We start from the raw sequence: 20,933 nt of genomic DNA, 5'->3' as shown, positions 1-20,933 counted from the left end.
CACCCTGTGAGGTGTGGGGTATCAGACTGCCCCTAGTAGGGGATGTCTCCCAGCTAGGCTACTCAGGGGTCAGGGACCCACCTGAGCAGGCAGTCTGTCCGTTCTCAGATCTCAACCTCCGTGTTAGGAGATCCACGGCTCTCCCCAAAGCTGTCAGACAGAGTCGTTCGGGTCTGCAGCGGCCCCGCTCTTTCCCTTAATGGACTGCAGCTGTGCGCTGTCCGCAGCGGTAGAGTCTACAGAGACAGGCAGGCTTCCTTGAGCTGCTGTGAGCTCCACCCAGTTCGAGCTTCCCAGCGGCTTTGTTTACCTACTTAAGCCTCAGCAATGGCGGGCGCCCCTCCCCCAGCCTGGCTGCTGCCTTGCGGATAGATCGCCGCAGACAGCTGTGTTAGCAGTGAGGGAGGCTCCGTGGGCGTGGGACCCTCCCGGCCAGGTGTGGGATATATTCTCCTGGTGTGCCTGTTTCCTTAAAGCGCAGTATTGGGGTGGGAGTTACCCGATTTTCCAGGTGTTGTGTGTCTCAGTTCCCCTGGCTAGGAAAAGGGATTTCCTTCCCCCTTGCGCTTCCAGGTGAGGCGATGCCTCGCCCTGCTTCAGCTCAGGCTGGTCAGGCTGCAGCAGCTGACCCGCACCGATTGTCCGGCACTCCCTAGAGAGATGACCCCAGTACCTCAGTTGAAAATGCAGAAATCACCGGTCTTCTGTGTCGCTCGCGCTGGGAGTTGGAGACTGGAGCTGTTCCTATTCGGCCATCTTGCTCCGCCCCCCCTCTCTTCTTCTCTTTGTCTTTCTTAACTGCAGTTGCTTTAAAGTTTGTTTTGTCTGATATAAGAAGAGCTACTTCTGCTCACTTTTGGTGTCCATTTGCATGGAGTTTCTTTTTACACCCCTTTACCTTAAGTTTATGTGAGTCCTTATGTGTTAGGTGAGTCTTTTAAAGGCGGCAGATAGTTGGTTGGTGAATTCTTATCCATTCTGCAATTCTGTATCTTTTAAGTGGAACATTTAGGCCATTTACATTCAACATTAGTATTGAGATGTGAGGTACCATTCCACTCATCACGCTATTTGTTGCCTGAATACCTTGATTTTATTTATTTAAGTATTTATTTATTTATTTACTGTATTTTTGTTTTATAGGTCCTGTGAGATTCATGCCTTAATGAAGTTCTGTTTTGTTGTGTTTCCAGGATTTGTTTCAAGATTTAGAGTTTCTTTCAGCAGTTCTTGTATTGCTGGCTTGGTAGTGGCAAATTCTCTCAGCATCTGTTTGTCTAAAAAAGGCTGTATCTTTCCTTCACTTATGAAGCTTAGCTTTTCTGGATACAAAATTCTTAGCTGATAATTATTTTTTTAAGGAGGCTGAAGATAGGTCCCCAATCCCTTCTAGTTTATAGGATTTCTGCTTAGAAATCTGCTGTGAATCTGAGAGGTTTTTCTTTTACTTGTTACCGGGTGCTTTTGCCACGGTTCTTAAGATCCTTTTTTCTTGACTTCAGATAACCTGATGACTATGTGCCTAGGTGATGATCTTTTTTTTTTTTGAGATGATGTCTCGCTCTGTTGCCAGGCTGGAGTGCAGTGGTGCGATCACAGCTCACTGCAACCTCCACCTCCTGGGTTCAAGTGACTCTCCTGCCTCAGCCTCCCAAGTAGCTAGGACTACAGATACAGCACCACCTCCAGCTAATTTTTGTATTTTTAGTAAAGATGGGGTTTCATCATGTTGGCCAGGATGGTCTTGATCTCTTGACCTCATGATCCACCCACCTCAGCCTCCTAACGTGTTGGGATTACAGGCATGAGCGACCACATTCTGCTATAATCTTTTTTTTTTTTTTTGAAACAGAGTCTTGCTCTGTTTCCAGCCTAGAGTGCAGTGGCACGATCTCCACAACCTCCACCTCCAGGGTTCAAGCGATTCCCCTGCCTCAGCTTCCCAAGTAGCTGGGATTACAGGCAAATGCCACCATCCTCGGCTAATTTTTTTTTTTTTTTTGTATTTTGGTTGAGACGGGGTTTCACCATGTTGGCCAAGATGGCCTTGATCTTCCGACCTCGTGATCCACCTGCTTCAGCCTCCCAAAGTGCTGGGATTACAGGAGTGAGTCACTGTGCCCAGCGGCAATGATCTTTTTATGATGAATTTCCCAAGTGTTCTTTGAGCTTCTTGTATACAGATGGCTAGATATCTAGCAAGGCCAGGGAAAATTTTTTGTTTGTTTTTTTTTTTAATTATTTCCCTAAATATGTTTTCCAAATTTTAGATCTTTCTTCTTCCTCAGGAACACCAATTATTCTTAGGTTTAGTCATTTAACATAATCCCAAACTTCTTGGAGGCTTTGTTCACTTAATTTTTTTTTCTTTGTCTTTTTTGGATTGGGTTACTTCGAAAACCTTGTCTTCAAGCTCTGAAGTTCTTTCTTTCGCTTGTTTTATTATATTGCTGAGACTTTCCAGTACATTTTGCATTTCTCTAAGTGTGCTCTTTATTTCTTGAAGTTGTGATTGTTTTTTATTTATGCTATCTATTTCACTGAAGATTTCTCCGCTCATGTCTTGTATCATTTTTTTGATATCCTTAAGTTGGATTTCACCTTTCTCTGGTGCCTTCTTGATTAACTTAATAATTGAACTCCTGAATTCTTTTTCTGGCAGTTCAGGAATTTCTTCTTGGTTTGGATCCATTGCTGATGAGCTAGTGTGATTTTTGGGACGTGATACAGAACCTTGTTTTGTCATAATACCAAAATCATCTTCCTGGTTTATTCTCTTTTGGGTAGGCTATGTCAGAGGGAAGATCTGGGGCTCAAGGCTGCTGTTGAGATTCTTTTGTTCCACGGGGTGCTCCCTTGATGTAGTATTCTCCCCCTTTTCCTAGGCATGTGACATCCCGAGAGCCAAACTGTAGTGATTGTTATTACTTTTCTGGATCTAGCCACGAGAAGGGCTACCAGGCTCTGGGCTGGTACTGGGGGTTGTCTGCATAGAGTCCTGTGATGTAAACTGTCTTTAGGTCTCTCAGTCATGGATACCAGCACCTGTTCCAGTAGAGGTGGAAGGGGAGTGAAATGAAGCCTGTGAGGGTCCTTAGTTGCGGTTGTTTAATGCACTAGTTTCCTGCTAGGTGGCCTCCTGCTGGGAGGTAGTGCTTTCAAGAGAGCATCAACTGTGGTAGTATAAGGGAGGGAGGATGAGGTGGTGGGTGGGACACTAGAACTTCCAAGAGAATATGACCTTTGTCTTCAGCTACCAGGGTGAGTAGGGAAGGACCATCAGGTGGGGGCAGGGTTAGGCATGTCTGAGCTCAGACTCGTGTTGGGTAGGGCGGTTGTGGCTCTGTGGGAAATGGGGGTGTGATTCCCAGGTCAATGGCATTATCTTCCCAGGAGGATGATGGCTGCTTCTGCTGTGTCATGCAGGTTGTCAGGGAAGTGGGGGAAAGCTGGCAGTTACAGACCTCACCCCACCCAGCTCCCACACAAACCAACAAGCAAATCTCACTTCTACTGCGTTCCTCCCAAAAGCACCGAGTTTGTTTCCAGGCAGTGGGGGAACAGGATTGAGAACTTGCCCCAGGCTACCAGCCTCCCAGCTGAGAATGCAAGCCAGACTTTTGTGCCTCCCTACCTGTTAAGTCTGCACACCCACACCAGATTCATGCTTTTTCACGAGTTCTGGCCAGGAAACTTTGTGTTTGGTTGGAATTGTTACAAAGTTCAGCTGGAGGTTTCCTTCTCCCTGTGGTCTTTTCCCAGTTCCTCTGGCAGCCCCTGTGAGTCAAGTCAGAAATGGTTCTCTGGGGACTCACAGAGACCACGGGATGTTACTCCCTGCTTCCTCCACCCCTGTATTTCACTCAGCTCTCTAAATTGTCTCAGCTCCAGGTCAAATCCTTTTTCCGTGATCTAGACCTTTAGGTTCCCCAAAGGTATGTGTTCAGTGGTGGACAATACCACTTTCACACTTTTCACAGTTTGGGCATTCACAGTATGTGGGCTGTCTTCTGTTTCATGCAGGAGCAACCTACTTCCTTCAGAGGGTCTGTGGATTCTCTTGGCTTTCCTGGTATATCCCTGCAGTAGTTCTTGGAGCAAAAGTTCATGATGCGAGTCTCCACATCCTGCTCTGTCCATCCAAGTGGGAGCTACAAGTTAGTCCTGCTTCCTATTCACCACTTTTTCCTATTTTGTATTTTAAATTAAAACTCATTAGTATGTAAACTCCATGAGGGCAATAATTTTAATCCAGTTTTTTCACTGCTAAATACCTCAAAACTGTTACATGTCCTGCTATATCATGGACACTCTAAACATTTCTCGTGAATGGATGTTGATGTAGCATAGTGCTGATCTCACCACCTGCCACAAAGTGGAAACTCTCTAAATGTCAAATACTACTATTATAAGTAATACTATTCTGTCATTGAGACAATATGGTTCTATATCTCTTTAAGGAGTGCAATCTAGGCAACAACATATTTCAACATCAGGTATCCATTATCTCATGTTCCTAAGTTCATCTTTTTACCTGATCAATATTAGTAAAGATTCATGGCCTCAAGTGAACTTTATGAATTGACAGTTGGGAACTTAGGTTGAAAATTTACCTAGTTTTTTTATGCAGCCTGTGTTAATTATTTATTCTGTTGCTATTGTTGCCATAATCAGTTATAATACTCTTACTGGACTCTGGCATGATAAGTAATGCCAATTAATATAGTTGTGTTATTTTAACATTATTTCAAAATATTTTAAGTGAAATATAAGACTCGTTACAAAAGGACTTAGAGAGAGGTTATAAATTATTAACTTTTTCCTCAAGAGAAGTATTGTGTACTTAATGACAAGTTCCTAGTGCTTTAGAATTGTTAAAATCTTTGTGAAGCACACCACTGAAGATGCGGTTGAAAAACCCGACTTTTATCATCATATTGATAATCTCAGGAGAACTCTATGCAGAAGGTAAAAGTAATTCTTAATATTCTTTATTCTCTAAAACATATAAATGGAGATTCTAATATTTGTACAACTCAAGTTTTAGTATACTCTTTCATTTGCATATATCAAATTTATAACATATATTTTATAAATATAGCTTTTTATAATATGTAGACATTTTCCTTTGAGCAAAATTAGTAAAGTGTTCTTACAGTAGCATAAGTTAGAAAAACAAAACGAAACAAAAATCTTTGTATCTCTAGGGGGCATAGGAGACAAGGATCTAAATACTTCGAAAAAGTTTTCAGGCTAACAATATGTCCATTTTGAAGTCACATGTTAACTTTAATTCTAAATTTATGCTAGAATCCATTCCTAATACTGACAAAACTTGTACAATTTTAATTCTGTTCATAAGATGAAAGTTTCATGTGGGAAATTTGAAAAGGAAACAGCCATAAATATTGTCTACTTTTGAGATGTTGATTTTTATCCCAATGAATTATTCATCGGTTGGAGACATTAAGTAGTGGTTAGTGGGTGAACCATATAATTGCTTGTACAAACAGGAACACTTAGAGAGTAAAAGAGGGGCTCTATTAATAATTGTTTGGACAACACATGTAAATCAGGACTTTCCAAACAAACCAACACCTGTGGACTCCCTATTAGAAAGCTTTATAGTCAGATTGCCCAGTGTGTAAGATTAGTGTGAGAGTGGAAGGTAGGCAGTATACATGGGTATGTTGTTTAGGAACATTATCAATATTATCAGGCCGTAGGATGAAGAATCCAGGGAGGTCACTTAGCCTTAGCAAGAGTGAACATACAAAGAAGGAAGCTACAGCAATAAAGCTTTTCTAAAATAAACATCTTAGGGAATTTGTTGAAATTAAATATATAAGTTTTAATTGTGTTTTAGTTGAATAGTTTACTACAAATTTTCTACCCAAACATCTATAATTAAAATTATAAAAGTGAAATCCACAGAATTCATTTTATACTTTTAATTCTATAATAGGATGATTTTTGCATGAATTTCTTTTGATTTTATTTTTCTGTCTAAATAGGGAAATACCAGCAGATACAATTGTCCGTTATCCATACCATAAAGACATTGCAATATTCTAGTCAATTTTCTAATTATTGTAGGTTTATAATGCTGTTTTACACAGCAACAAAAAACTAAGCAGATTGAAGACAGAGACAATGATCTTATTTTTGCATGCTTCTCTCAACTCCCATTGTGCACTTCAGGGGCAAGAATTGGATTAATTGTACTTCTCATTTCATGGTTTGCAGTTATTATTTGCCTATGAAAGATCTCACTCTTGCTTAGCTTACACATTTTGTCCCCTTATTCCCAATCTTGAAGTCTGTTTCCCCTGGGACCTACTACAGTGTTTTAACATGTTATTATAGCTCTCTCTACCACAAATAGCTCTATAATGAATATTACGATGTAACCAACTTATCTTTCTGTGAGAATATCGTCAGTCTGTATTCACTCACAGGTAGGATTCTTGAGTCTATTCTTGTACTTGATTTCTGTGAGTAGTGAGAGATTACTTTTGCAGAACGGCAGTTTCGAAGTATATCATCTCTGAGAGAGGATGTAAATTGTTGCTTCTCATCATCCTCACCAACACCTCATATTGTCCATTTTTATACTGGTTGCTATATGGTTATTCATCAAGTGATATCCCATTTTTATTTATTTACCATTCTCTGATCAGTAGTGTGTCCATCTCTTCATATGCTTTTTTTATATGTTCGGATGTCTGTGATTTCCTGGTTTATATATTATTAGCATATTCCTTACATTTCTCATTAATTTTTTCTCAGGAGTTCATATTCTCCAAGGCATTCCAGCTACCTTAACAAGTAATGTGCCTATCCTGGTGGTGGAGGGAGACATCACAGGACAGAGTCTTTAAAGCCACAACCTAGGATTGTTGTGCAAAGAATATTTTGCTGCCCCTCCCTGACAAGCACCTGTGCCCCCCAGGGAAATTCCTTGTGTATTCACCATTGCACTGCTATTTTGAAAAACTCTTTTTATTGTAAATTCCTTTGGTGCTTGGGTGTGAAAAATGGTGAGAAGAATTCTCAGAGAATGGGGACCATCCTGCCCATGTTTTTCTGTCTGCTCCATCAGATGCCGGAAGTTTTGTTGCTCATCATTCCACATCCATTTCCTTCAAACCTAGGCTAGCACTGCTACTCTTTTATGTCTCACAGTAGCATTAAGGTATACAGTGATCAACCAAGGCATTGAAGCTAGAGTAATCACACTGGATCCAGGCCTTCTTCCATCCATGACTGCCCATGTTTCTCCCAACACAGCTCCTAGGATTGTTCAAGTATTTCTTTCTTTTAAGCGTTTTTATGATTTTAAGATCTTCAACATGAAGATAAATTTTTAAAATATATGTTTTATTTGGAGTATAATATATCAGAAAAATGCAAAGATCATAGGATACACTTATATATATTTTTATAAAAGTTTACACCATCAGATCAAGATATAGAACAGTGACAGCACCCCAGAAACAAAAATGATCCCTCTAAGGCACTAAACCCCAAAGGTAACCATTCTGACTTCTACTATCATGGATTAGTTTGTCTTCTTTTAAAAAGTTATGCAAATGTATACATTAATTCATATGTGATTGGCTTGTTTCACTCAATATTATGTTTATGAGATTCACCATTTGTTCATTTCTGTTTTGGATAATATTCCATTGTATGCATAGTCTAAAATGTGTTTATCTTTTCTATTATTTATAGGCATTTAGATTGTTCCCAGTTTGGGACTATATGAATAGTGCTGCTATAAGCATTCTTTTACATGTCTTTTGGTGTACAAATATATGCTTTTTTAATTAGGTAATATGGTTTGTACATGTTTTACCCCAATATATATTGCAAAAGTGTTCTCTCACAGAGTTTGGACTGATTTATACTTTCAGTTGTAGAAATATGCAAGTTCCAGTTTCTTCACTTTTTCACAATCATTGAGATAACTTGTCTTTTTCATTTCAGCAGTTCTATTGGATATGCAGTACTATCTCATGGTGGTTTACATTTGCATTTCCCTGATGACTAGTAATGCTAAGTACCAGGTCTCTAACCATTTAAATATCCTATTTTGCAAAGCTCTTGCTCAAGTCTTGCTTTGTTTTAATTGGTTGTCTGTTTTTTTCTTTAAAAATTTGATTTATTTCAAAATTTTTTATGAGTTTGCATATGTTAAGGAGAAATTTTATCTATTCCTGAACTGTACTGTCCAATACAGTGGCCATTAGCCACATATAGCTATTGGAGACAGTACTTAAAATGTCCCTAGTCCAAGATCAGATGTTCTGTAAGTATAAATATATAGTTGATTTTAAAGAGTTAGTAAGAAAAAAAAGAACGTAAAATATTGTAAAATATTTTCAATATATTAGGTTAAATGAAAACCTATTATTAAAATTAACTTCAACTGTTTCTTAGTATTTTTATGAATGTGACTATTAGAAATTTTTAAATTACATATGTGACTTGCAATACATATCTATTAGGAAGTGCAGGCAGGGTGGAGTGGCTCAACTGTTGTAATCCTAGTGCTTTGGGAGGCCACGCAGAAGGGTTCTTTGAGTCCAGGAGTTTGAGACCAGCATTAGCAACAGAGTGAGACCCCTCATTTCTACAAAAGATAAAACAAAAATTAGCCAGATGTAGTGGCATGTACCTGCCGTCCTAGCTGCAGGAGAGGAGGTTTGCTTAAGCCCAGGAGCTCCTGGTGGCAGTGAGCTATATTTCAGCACTGCACTGAAGTCTGGATAACTGAGGAAGACTCTGTCCCTAGGAAGAAAAATGAAAGTCCTGTTCTACGAAGTTAGGCAAAGCTTCTCTGAAAAATTGGTCTGCTAAGTTTTATCTTGACTGTTGGATGTTTAAAGTCATTTGCCGATCAGTTATGATAAAACGACTGCTCGAATTATCACAAAAGTACCTTGAAAATTTAAGTAAGGTAGCCGGGCGAGGTGGCGGGCGCCTGTAGTCCCAGCTACTCGGGAGGCTGAGGCAGGAGAATGGCCTAAACCCAGGAGGCGGAGCTTGCAGTGAGCTGAGATCCGGCCACTGCACTCCAGCCTGGGCGGCAGAGCGAGACTCCGTCTCAAAAAAAAAAAAAAAAAAAAAAGAAAATTTAAGTAAGAAAAATAAGTACTAGTTGAAGTGTCTCTAAAAACTTTTAGTTTGTGTTGTCACCTGATTACAAATTTATGTTTTTAGATTTCTTTTTCCATTTTCAGCTTGACATTTACTCATTTCAGAGAAACCCTGTGGTTTTCCTCATGTGGAAAATGGAAGAATTGCCCAGTATTACTATACTTTTAAAAACTTTTACTTTCCAATGAGCGTAGACAAAAAATTGTCATTTTTCTGCTTGGCTGGTTATACCACCGAAAGTGGAAGACAAGAAGAGCGAACCACGTGTACAACAGAAGGCTGGTCTCCAGAGCCAAGGTGCTTCAGTAAGTCAGCTGGATGTGTCACTCAACGTTGCAATACTCAAAGAAATTTGTATATAAAAATAGGGGTCCAATAAAAACAGAAAGCGGTTAAACCTTTTAGTAGATAAGAACAAAATCTCTAGTAATCTGTCTTTCTACAAAATGAAGGCGTAATTTGAAATCCAGTAAATAACGCTTTTACATGAAAATGTTATTTATCTGTTTTTAATAATACTCTGTTGAAGGGACTAGGGTAATAACTGAAATTATTTATCACATTGCAAGGCAAAGAGATGTAATTTACTTTAAGTAACAAGAAATTTATTTTGATAATTAAGCATAGGATGCTAGAAAAATGCTTGAAACACTGGCCTCTGGAAGGGCAAGATTGCTACTCTAATGCTTTATCATTTGTAAGACTCATCTCTCCTTTGTGTGCCAACTTCTCTCATGATACCCATTGAAAAATGTGTTTTTCAATTTTGAATTGAAAGTTTGAGTTCAAATTTGTGAGAAGGTAATCTAATTGACTCATTTCATTATTTTATGTCAGGCTACACTATCATCAAACTATCAGTGATCTTCTGCTAGGGCAGGTGATCCAGAGTAAGGGGCTTTGGCTGAGCCAGTTTCATTTAAAAGAGAATGTTGAATATGGTTATTGCTGTTGATATATCTAGTAAACCTACCTAGAAGTAGATGTGGTAGGGGTAGAAATTACTATAAGAACTAAAAATACTAAATACAAAGAAAGTCAGTGTTAATTTTCAAAAATCATGCAGATTATTTCAAAAAAATTATGCAGATATTTCCAAAATGAAATTGCTAATAATAACATTATACTTTTGGCTTAATTTTACAATTTAGTAAAAAACAAGCTTAGTTTCATCATTAAGTTAAACAAATAATTTTTTTTTCAATAGAAAAATGCACTAAGCCTGACCTGAGTAATGGTTACATCTCTGATGCAAAGTTATTGTATAAAATTCAAGAGAACATGCGTTATGGTTGCGCTTCAGGGTACAAAACCACTGGAGGGAAGGATGAAGAAGTGGTTCAATGTCTCTCTGATGGATGGTCTTCTCAACCAACCTGTAGGAAAGAACATGGTATAAGAATCATTTCCTAAAACTGAAGATAAGAGCTTGTCAAGCTTATATTGAATGTATTGAAGCTTATATTGATATCTATTATTTAATAGAATTTATTTTTCATTATGTCTGCAATGCAGGAAGTTGATATTACTTTTTTCAAGTACTAGGTGATTCCTTAATCCAAATGTTCTCAATCCCTACAACACACCTACACCAATAGTTCTTACTTTGCACCAATAAAAAGAATTGGAATGGAATAAAATAAAATAAGCTCTTTCCTTATATGTCACTATTTCCTTTATTACAGAATAATTTAAGATCATGTACATTATTTTATGTTGTGAACCAATGCCAGATACACTTAAAAATAGTTCAATAATTTAAATATATGTATACTTTGTTAGTAAGTTGTTTAAATTGTAAAAATGCATAGACAGCACATACTTTCACAATTGCTACTGCACAAGCCTTCAGCTGAATTTTGGCCTTTGGTCAAGCACTTGTAGACCAGAATTTTAAGAACAGAAAGCTGGTAGGGTTAGGTCACAAAGTGTATGAAAAAAGAGAATAGAGGTAAAGAAAAATTGGGGCTATTTTTCAATTTTACTAACAGTTGATTTTACTATATATTCTTAAGATCTGTTAAAACACATTTTGTTTTTTTATATTCTAGGTTACTAAAAAGATTTATAAAATAAATAATTTTTATAATTTTAGAAACATGTTTGGCTCCTGAATTATATAATGGAAATTATTCCACAACACAGAAAACATTCAAAGTGAAAGACAAAGTACAATATGAATGTGCTACTGGCTACTACACAGCTGGAGGAAAGAAGACAGAGGAGGTAGAATGTCTCACATACGGATGGTCTCTCACACCAAAATGTACCAGTAGGTTCTCATTTGGAATAAAATCTACTCTCACTCTGAAAGCTTTTTCTCATAGAGAAGTGTATATAAGTTGTCATGCTAATTATGTTTCATCTTTTCATGCTTTTTTGCCTTTATTTTTAATTATGTTGATAGTAGTCTTTGATAATTGAAAGCTCCCAAGTAGAAAAAATTCATTTTAGCTTACAGGATTAAATTAGAATAAGCTTAATGATATTTAACAAATATATAAAATGAATTCATAAGCTTTTTGGCAAATTTAATTTTTATTCTAGATATGTCATGTAAATAGTGAATTTTGTTGTAGCAGAAAAAAATATTTGTTTGTAATTTTATTCATTCTTTTATTTGTAGAATTAAAGTGCTCTTCTTTAAGATTAATTGAAAATGGTTATTTTCATCCTGTAAAGCAAACCTATGAAGAAGGAGATGTCATTCAGTTTTTCTGTCATGAAAATTATTATCTAAGTGGATCTGATTTAATTCAATGCTATAACTTTGGTTGGTACCCAGAATCTCCTGTATGCGAAGGTAAATTTTTAAATTTAATACAAAATGCCATGTCTTTATCAGCTTTACCCTCTATTAGCTCTGACAAAATTTCTGTGGTCATTTCTAATTTTTTTCCTGAGTTCTATTTTTAAAGTAAATATTGTCTTTTAAATCAGTGCTATTTTCAGCAATCTTTAATATATTCCACCTGAATAAATCTTGTTTTGTATTAGTTTGTAAGTGACTATATCTTTTAAATTTATTATTTAAAAATATATATTATACATTTTAAATCCCTTATTATAATGAATAGCTTTTCTTATTGGGAATTATTAGACCTAATTACCCCAATCTGGCAGCTCTGCAAGGATGCTTTCTCTTTATTTGCCACATATTTCCAGATGTAAAAATTAATCTCTAAAATAGCGAGGTAGAAAGCAGAAAAAACAGAACACTAATACCCAGAAGTGAAAATGGGAAAAGAGGTCATCTAGTAGACGCTGCCCAAAAATGTAATATCTATGGTCACATTTCTATTACTGGATGTGTCCAAACGGGTAATGAAATTACCTGTCAGAAGACATCCATAGTTATTTAAACACACATACAATTTAATGTGAGGATGGTCCTATCTAGCAGAAGATATGAAAAAAAAAATTGCAGATATGAAAAAAAAATTGCTCTAATGTGACAAATGGTACAATCAACTCAGGTACAAAGTGCAGGAATAAACATTAGGGATTCTGATTGGTATGCTGTGGAATAGCATTCACAGAAGTGATGGCTAATATTTACATTGGGTCTTAAGAGATAAATAGGAGTTTGAGGATTGGGAGGATAGGGTTAGTAGTTTTTTGTGTTCTGTAATATGGGATATAATGTCTATTGACAGGCAGGTGAAAGATGTGAATGTACAACTTGGAAGAAAGTGGTGAAGATTTGGAACAGGTGCTGGGGGAAACAAATGAGGGCTCTGACCATGGGAATGCAGTGGGATTGCCAGAACTATCATAATTCCCTAAATGCACTGTACGGTAACTTTAAATATTTTATAATTTTTCATTCGTGCTTGACATCCTTGGTATAGTAGTAGAGAAGATTTTTTAAGCAAAATTTTTAAAGCATATTATTCCTTTTTTTTTTTATTTTTTTTAATTTTTGAGATGGAGTCTTGCTGTGTCTCCCAAGCTAGAGTGCAGTGGTACGATCTCAGCTCACTGCAACCTCCACCTCCCAGGTTCAAGTGATTCTCCTGCCTCAGCCTCCTGAGTAGCTGGGACTACAGGCGTCAGCCACCATATCCAGCTAATTTTTTTGTGTTTTTAGTAGAGGTAGGGTTTTGCCATGTTGGTCAGGCTGGTCTCGAACTCCCGACCTCAGGTGATCAGCCTGCCTTGGCCTCCCACATTGCTATTTCAAAAATAAATGGCAGACCTACTTAAGGCCTTTTATACCCCTTTCCTCTTCCAAATTAGCCAGCATGACAACAAGCCTATTTTCTCCGGTAAATAGTCATTAGGCATACAATAGGCAGTGTTGTGGGCTGAATTATATCTCTCTTCTCCCAAAATATAACCACATTCTAATACTGGGAACCACTAAATGTTACCTTACATGATAAAAGACACTTTGAGGTTAACAGTCTTAAGGTAGGAACACTATCTGGAATTATCTATCCAGACTCTAAATATAATCAGAAATGCTTTTATAAAAGGGAGGAAGAGGGAGATTGACTATAGAAGAGGAAGCAGGAGATGTGATAAAGGAAGCCACAGGTTGAAATGTTTTGAGGAAGGGGTTGTGAGCCAAGGAATACAGGTAATTTCAAGAAGTTAGAAAAGGCAAAGTAGCTGATTCTCCTCCAAAGCCTCCAGCAGGAATGCAGCTCTTCTGATATCTCGATTTTAGTCCAGTGAAACTGACTCTGGACTTCTGGCCTTCAGGAGTGTAAGAGGATAAATTTGTGCTGTTTTAAGCCACTAAATTGTAATTCATCACAGCAGCAATAGGAAAGTAGTGTGGTCAGTATTTTAGAGTAGGAGACTTTAATTTAAACAGACATGGGTTCAAGAACAGATCTGCTGCATGCTCTTAATTCATTTACTTCATAAGTTTTAGTTTGTCTATAACATGGGAGAAATAATAGTGCCTACTTAATAAAGTTATTTTAGGACTAAAGAAGGTAATGAATGTAAAATGCCTGCTACTTTAGTGTTCTATTGGTGCATAACAATGTCACCACAAACTCAGCAGCTTAAAACAACACAAATATTATTTCCCATTGTGTGTAGGTTGGGAGTCTGGGTGTGGCTTAACCAGATCCCTGCATCCGTGGCTAACAAAGCTGCAATTGAGATGTTAGCTGGACTGAAGTCTCATCTGAGGCTTGACTGGGCAAGACTTCTTCCAAACTCACTGTGGTTATTGACAGCATTCAGTGCTTTGCAGACTGCTGAACTGAGAGCCTCTGTTTCTTGTGGCTGTTAACTGAAGGCAGCCCGCTGGCCCTTGCCTTGCAACCCTTCTGCTTTGGAAGCTCATGATGTAGCTTCTTGTTTCCTCAAAACCAGCAAGGAGAGAGAGTCTCTTGGCAAGAATGGTGTTAAAATCTGATGTTACACAATTATGTGTACATAATCACATACTAATCCATGATCTTTGCTGTATTTTGTGGGCTAGAAGCAAGTTACAGGTCCTACTCATGGAAAGAGTTATCACACAAGAAAGTTAACATCAGGAGGTGGGAATCAAAGGAATGCTCCTAGAATCAGTCTGTCATATTCTCTATGATGCTTGACACAATGGATCTTTTTATTTAATCTTTATTATTTTTGTAATTATATGACTAAAGGTGCTGATTTTTTTTCCATAAGGAAGAAGAAACAGATGTCCTCCTCCACCTCTGCCCATAAACTCCAAAATTCAAACACATTCAACAACTTATCGTCATGGAGAAATAGTTCATATAGAATGTGAACTTAATTTTGTGATCCATGGGTCAGAAGAAATACGTTGTGAAAATGGAAAATGGACAGAACCTCCAAAATGCATTGGTTAGTAACACCTTGAAGAAGCTTTGCTAAAATGAAATCTGCATGTGTAGCTAAATGGTCTGTTCTCTTTCAACTGTACCTTTTCAGAAGGACAGGAGAGGGTAGCCTGTGAGGAACCACCCTTCATTGAAAATGGCGCAGCAAATTTACACTCTAAGATTTATTACAATGGGGATAAAGTGACATATGCATGTAGAAGCGGCTACCTTCTCCGTGGATCGAATGAGGTAACTTGTAATCATGGAAAATGGACAATTGCTCCTGAGTGTGTTGGTATGTATGCTGTATTTGCCATCAGTAGCTAAACTTACGGTGTAAAATTTTCCATTCTGTTACTTTAATCTGCATATTCCTAGGAAGAGACCACTGCTTAGGCAAATTAGAAACGCATTGCTACAGCACCTACTCTTCTGCTTTGCATGTGTGCGTGTGTGTGTGTGTGTGTGTAGCCATCTATAGAATTTAAGTCAATGTAAAGAATTCTTAAAAAAAAAAAAAACTTTTTGAACACTAGTGCTAAGCACAGTTATCTTATCTATGTCATGCCATGACCTGTAAGTTCTAAATGACAGCACACAAATGATGACGTGCTTCATTAGAGAAGTAAATAAGGGCATGGTGGATTGAGTGGCTGGCCATAAGCATTATCTGCTTCTTCTCCCCATGTGTCCTACAAAGTTAGGGTAGAGCATTCTGTTCTTGACCTTGGGTAAGTCCTGCCGATATTTTGCATCTGGCCATTCTGAATTTTATGCCCTTCTGAGACACGTCCCTGGTCTTTGATTTTACTGAAGGGCACCATCAGGCTACACTATCAGTCCTGGGGGCTACTCTTCCTGTCATCTTTCTCATTTCTTAATCAGATCACAGCGAGATCTTCACACACATGTTTATATAGGATATTTATTGAATAAGACAAAAGCTATGAAGGATGCTAAAGAAATTTACAGAGTAAGAGAAAGATACCAAAAAGAGGGAAAAAAATGGATATTTCCTCCGTGGGTCGATTGAGACCTCAGATGAAAAGGAATGAGAAAGAAGAAAATAAAAATGGGTTAATGCCAAAGAGGAATTTTAGAATTGACCATAATCTTTAGGTTGAAGAATAGTTTCTCATTCCATAGATTTAAGATGTGTCTATATCATAATTCTTTCACAATTGAGAAAAGAGAAAAAATACGTATAGTTGTTTTTAGGCAACATATTTGCTGTCAACTCTTGCTTAGCAAATTTTAAAAATATTTGAGCTGAAAAACTTTTTTCATATTTGTAAGGAATTTATAAAACAATTGCCCTAAATTATATAATACAAATACTGAGACACTACAGTATGAGTTACTATAGTATATTGTTTTGAGCTCATATTAATTTAAAACAACCTCTTTTCTTAGAAAATAATGAGAATTGTAAGCATCCTCCTGTTGTAATGAATGGGGCTGTTGCCGATGGGTTACTGGCAAGCTATGCAGCAGGATCCTCAGTGGAATACAGATGCAATGAATATTACTTGCTGAGGGGATCAAAAATATCTCGCTGTGAACAAGGAAAATGGTCACCCCCACCTGTTTGCTTGGGTAAGAAAGAGAGCACATTGAATGTTTATGTTCGTACTTTTATGTGATTTTCTTGTAGTGTTTTATATCATGAAAATGATGATTTTGTATAAATCATTTTTTTCACAAGTGTGAAAAATCTCAGTTCTTTAAGTAGAAAGTCCCTAAAATATTAGTGTTTTTTTTATTGTGGTAAATTATGCATAATATAAAATTTACTTTAGCCACTTTTCAGTGTACAATTCAGTGGCATTAAGTATATTCACATTTTTGTTACCAATTACTTTTTGGGTTGTCTTTTTCCTAGCTGAAATTCTCTCCCTAGTATGTAGCCCTCAATATCCCTGCCTGTATTGCCCTCAGAATGTCATTTAGAGAAAAATAATTAATCCTATTCTTTCCTTGGTAGAGTATGTTGCTAATAGCTTTTTACCACTGCATCCTCATCCAAATGGACACATTTGTTACATCTTGTTGATTATATAAAGTGTTTGCTAATGACTTAGATAATAAATGGTCTTCTAAATGTTTTACACACACACACTCCACAAAAATGCTATGATATGATGCAGAGGTATATATCTTAGATTTTTTCACTCAAAATGTATTATAAGCATGGTTTGTCATACTTCTACAATATATACTTTAATGGCTGCATAGTATTCCATAATGCAGATACACATGTGTAATTTAGCCAGTTTACTGATGGATGTTTAGTGTTCAACATTTTTGTATTCCAAACAGTATAGTTTCAAGTAAATCTTTGCACATGTTAAACACATTTATTTTTATTAAAACTAGTTATCATGAGATTGGGAATTTTAATTCTTTTTCTATTAATTGCCAAATTGTCTATCAGAAAGTTTGTTCTGATTTGTTAACCCTACTATAAGTGAATTAAAGTAGTAATTGTCCTAATCTTTGTTAACTTTGAATATTTTAATCTTAACACTTTTTGTTAAGCAGGCAAGCACAATTATTTTAATTTGATTTATTTAAGAATTAATTAATTTGGAATTTTTTAACTTTCTAGTGGCCACAGGTTTTTTTCATGAATTAATTATTCATAGTTTAGCCATTTTTCATAGTTATAAGACCTATATCTATATAAATTATTTTATCCAATTGAGAATCGTGTTTATTGCAATTATTTTTAATTTCTTTTTATTTATAGCATTTTTAAGTATATATGTGTCTGTTTTAAGTTTTGAGCTCTTCCAACCTTTTGTTAGTAGTTTCCACCTTTCAAGTAATTCTTAGGAGGCTGTTCCCATTCAAATTCAGATACAGAAACATATTCATGTAGAATTTTTCTATTGCTCTCATATTTTAATAACTGTTTTTGATATTAAGTTTTTGATGATTTGGTTGATATCACACTGAGTGGAGATACAGTAATCTCTAAGGACAAAGACTAGATTAAATTATTTATGGCAAAGCTAGTGATGAAACAAGTTCATAAGCACATAACAACATTAAAGGAAATACATCATTCTATATCTGGAACAACCGCCTCAAGAGAGTTAGGTTTGGTCCTAATGAATCAAAGGAAATATCAAATGAAGATTAATCATTGTTACTAGGGCAAGAGAAAGGGGATTTGTATATCTTTCTTACATATTGAAACTGGAAAGGCTATCAGTACAAATTCACAATGGTATGATAAAGCATAGAATTTTCCCCATAGGAATTATTATTTCAGACATTAAGAGTCTCTCTAACCTCTCCATACTCCCTTCCCTGCTCTAATCACTCCATTCTTTCTGGTCTCCTTACTCTTCCACAAACAAGCCAAGAATGCTCTCACTTCAGGGCCTTTGCACTGGTTGTTCCCTTTGCTTGGGTGGGACACTCTTTCATAAGAAAATGACAAGGTTCACTCAGTCTCCTTCAAGCTTTTGTGAAAATATTACTTCTTATTTAGGCCTACCCTAATCACCTTACTGAAAAGTGCAACTTCTCTTCACCTAGCTCTTTTGTTACCCCCTCCCCATCCAGTACGCTTTTTTTCATCCAAGTTATCTTGTGCTGTAGTTTAAAGATGGTCACTGTGTTAGTCTGTTCTCATGCTGCTACTAAAGACATACCTGAGATGGATAATTTATAAAGGAAAGAAATTAAATGCATTCACAGTTCCACATGGCTGGGGAGGCCTCATAATCATGACGGAAGGCAAAGGAGAAGCTAGGCATGTTGTACATGGAGGCAGGCAAGAGATTGTGTGCAGGGAAACTCCCCTTTATAAAACCATCAGATTTCATGAGACTTATTCACTGTAATGAGAACAGCACGGGAAAGACCCACCCCAGGATTCAATTACCTCCAACCAGGTTCCTCCTATGACATGTGGGAATTATGGGAGCTATAATTCAAGATGAGATTTGGATAGGCGCACAGCCAAACCATATCAGCCACAAATTGTACAATTTATGTCTTTATTATATTTATTATGTATTGTAGGTGTTTCTCCCAATTAGAAGGCAGGTTCCATGAGGGCAGGAATCTTGGTTTTATTCATTAGCAGGTTTTCTATTATTTTCTACATGGTAGTTTAAGGTTTTTATATTGTAGAAAGAAAAATATTATTAATCTAACTGATTGATGCCCTTAAACAGTATTTTTGATTTTTTAAATTAAGTGGTTTTAGTTTATGACAATAAGTAATGTATAGATTCATTTGATGGTAATAAAGTATGTATTTTCTTATATGTATATATGTGTGTGAGAAGCCTTAATTATAATTTCAATGATAAAATATTGCTTTTGATACTTGTCATAATTTTTGTTCTAAAAAATATCACTTTTATATTTGTCAGACAAGTAAAGAATTTAAAAGCGCATTTTGTTTTTCAGAGCCATGTACTGTTAATGTGGATTACATGAACAGAAATAACATAGAGATGAAGTGGAAATATGAAGGGAAAGTCTTACATGGAGATTTAATAGATTTTGTATGTAAACAGGGATTTGACTTATCTCCATTAACCCCATTGTCTGAATTATCTGTGCAGTGCAACAGAGGAGAAGTGAAATATCCTTTATGTACTAGAAAAGGTAAAATAATAATGTTCTCTGCAAGTATCTTACTTGATCAATATCTGCTACCTGGGTTGAAAATTTATTTATATTTTGTTGTTATTTTTCTTTTTTTATTATTATTATTCTTTTAAATTTCGTTTTATTTTATTTTTATTTTACTTTAAGTTCTGGGATACAAGTGCAGAATGTGCAGGTTTGTTACATAGGTATACGTGTGCCATGGTGGTTTGCTGTACCTATCAACCTGTCATCTAGGTTTTAAGCCCCACATGCATTAGCTATTTGTCCTTATGTTCTCCCTCCCCTCACCTCTCACCCTCTGACTGGACCCAGTGTGTGTTGTTCCCATCCCTATGTCCATGTGTTCTCATTGTTCAACTCCTACTTGTGAGTGAGAACATATGGTCTTTCATTTTCTCTTTCTGTGTTAGTTTGCTGAGGATAATGGCTCCCAGTTTCATCCATGTCCCTGCAAAGGACATGATCTCATTCCTTTTTATGGCTGCATAGTATTCCATGGTGTATATGTACCACATTTTCTTTTTCCAGTCTGCAATTGATGGGCATTTGAGTTGGTTCCATGTTTTGATATTGTAAATAGTGCTGCAGTAAACATATGTGTGCATGTGTCTTTATAGTAGAATGATTTATATTCTTTTGGGTACATATCCAGTAATGGAATCGCTGCATCAAATTGTATTTCTGGTTCTAGATCCTTGAGGAATCACCACACTGTATTCCACAATGATTGAACTAATTTACATTCCCACTAGCAGTGTAAAAGCATTCCTATTTCTCCCCAGCCTCACCAGCATATATTGTGTCTTGACTTTTTAGTAATTGCCGTTTTGACTGGTGTGAGATGGTATCTCACTGTGGATATACCTTATACAAAAATTAACTCAAGATGGATTAAAGATTTAAATGCAAAATCCAAAACCATAAAAACTCTAGAAGAAAACCTAGGCAATACCATTCAGGACATAGGCATGGACTTCATGATGAAAATGCCAAAAGCAATTGCAATGAGAGCCAGAACTGGCAAATGAGATCTAATTAAACTAAAGAGCTTCTGCATAGCAAAATTAACTATCCTCAGAGTGAACAGGCAACTTACAGAATGGGAGAAGATTTTTGCAATCTATACATCTGACAAAGGTCTAAGATCCAGAATATACATGGAACTTAACACAAATTTACAAGAAAAAAACAAACAACCCATCAAAAAGTGGGCAAAGGATATGAACAGTCACTTCTCAAAAGAAGACATTTATGTGGCAAATAAATATATGAGAAAAAGCTCAACATCACAGATCTTTAGAGAAAATTTATACCTATGACCCCAATTCACCACCATCATCT

At 36.6% G+C, this 20,933-nt stretch overlaps 1 protein-coding gene across 1 annotated transcript in view; it reads left to right on the top strand.

Annotated features, from left to right (window-relative positions):
- Positions 1–4,859: 4,859 nt before the first annotated feature.
- Positions 4,860–20,933, top strand: part of F13B (coagulation factor XIII B chain) — a 32,689-nt gene continuing 16,615 nt past the window's right edge. Inside the window, exons 1-9 of the mRNA XM_033198463.1 lie at positions 4,860–4,968; positions 9,267–9,467; positions 10,370–10,555; positions 11,258–11,434; positions 11,789–11,965; positions 14,800–14,979; positions 15,067–15,252; positions 16,371–16,553; positions 19,386–19,586. Of these exons, the coding sequence (XP_033054354.1) occupies positions 4,905–4,968; positions 9,267–9,467; positions 10,370–10,555; positions 11,258–11,434; positions 11,789–11,965; positions 14,800–14,979; positions 15,067–15,252; positions 16,371–16,553; positions 19,386–19,586 (1,555 nt within the window). The 5' untranslated portion in view covers positions 4,860–4,904. The remainder of the gene's footprint in view (positions 4,969–9,266; positions 9,468–10,369; positions 10,556–11,257; positions 11,435–11,788; positions 11,966–14,799; positions 14,980–15,066; positions 15,253–16,370; positions 16,554–19,385; positions 19,587–20,933) is intronic.

Source organism: Trachypithecus francoisi, unplaced genomic scaffold (assembly GCF_009764315.1).
Source record: "Trachypithecus francoisi isolate TF-2019V2 unplaced genomic scaffold, Tfra_2.0 Lachesis_group5, whole genome shotgun sequence".
NCBI lineage: Eukaryota > Metazoa > Chordata > Mammalia > Primates > Cercopithecidae > Trachypithecus > Trachypithecus francoisi.
Note: the sequence above shows the minus strand (reverse complement) of the source record. Positions and strands in the feature narration are given on the sequence as shown.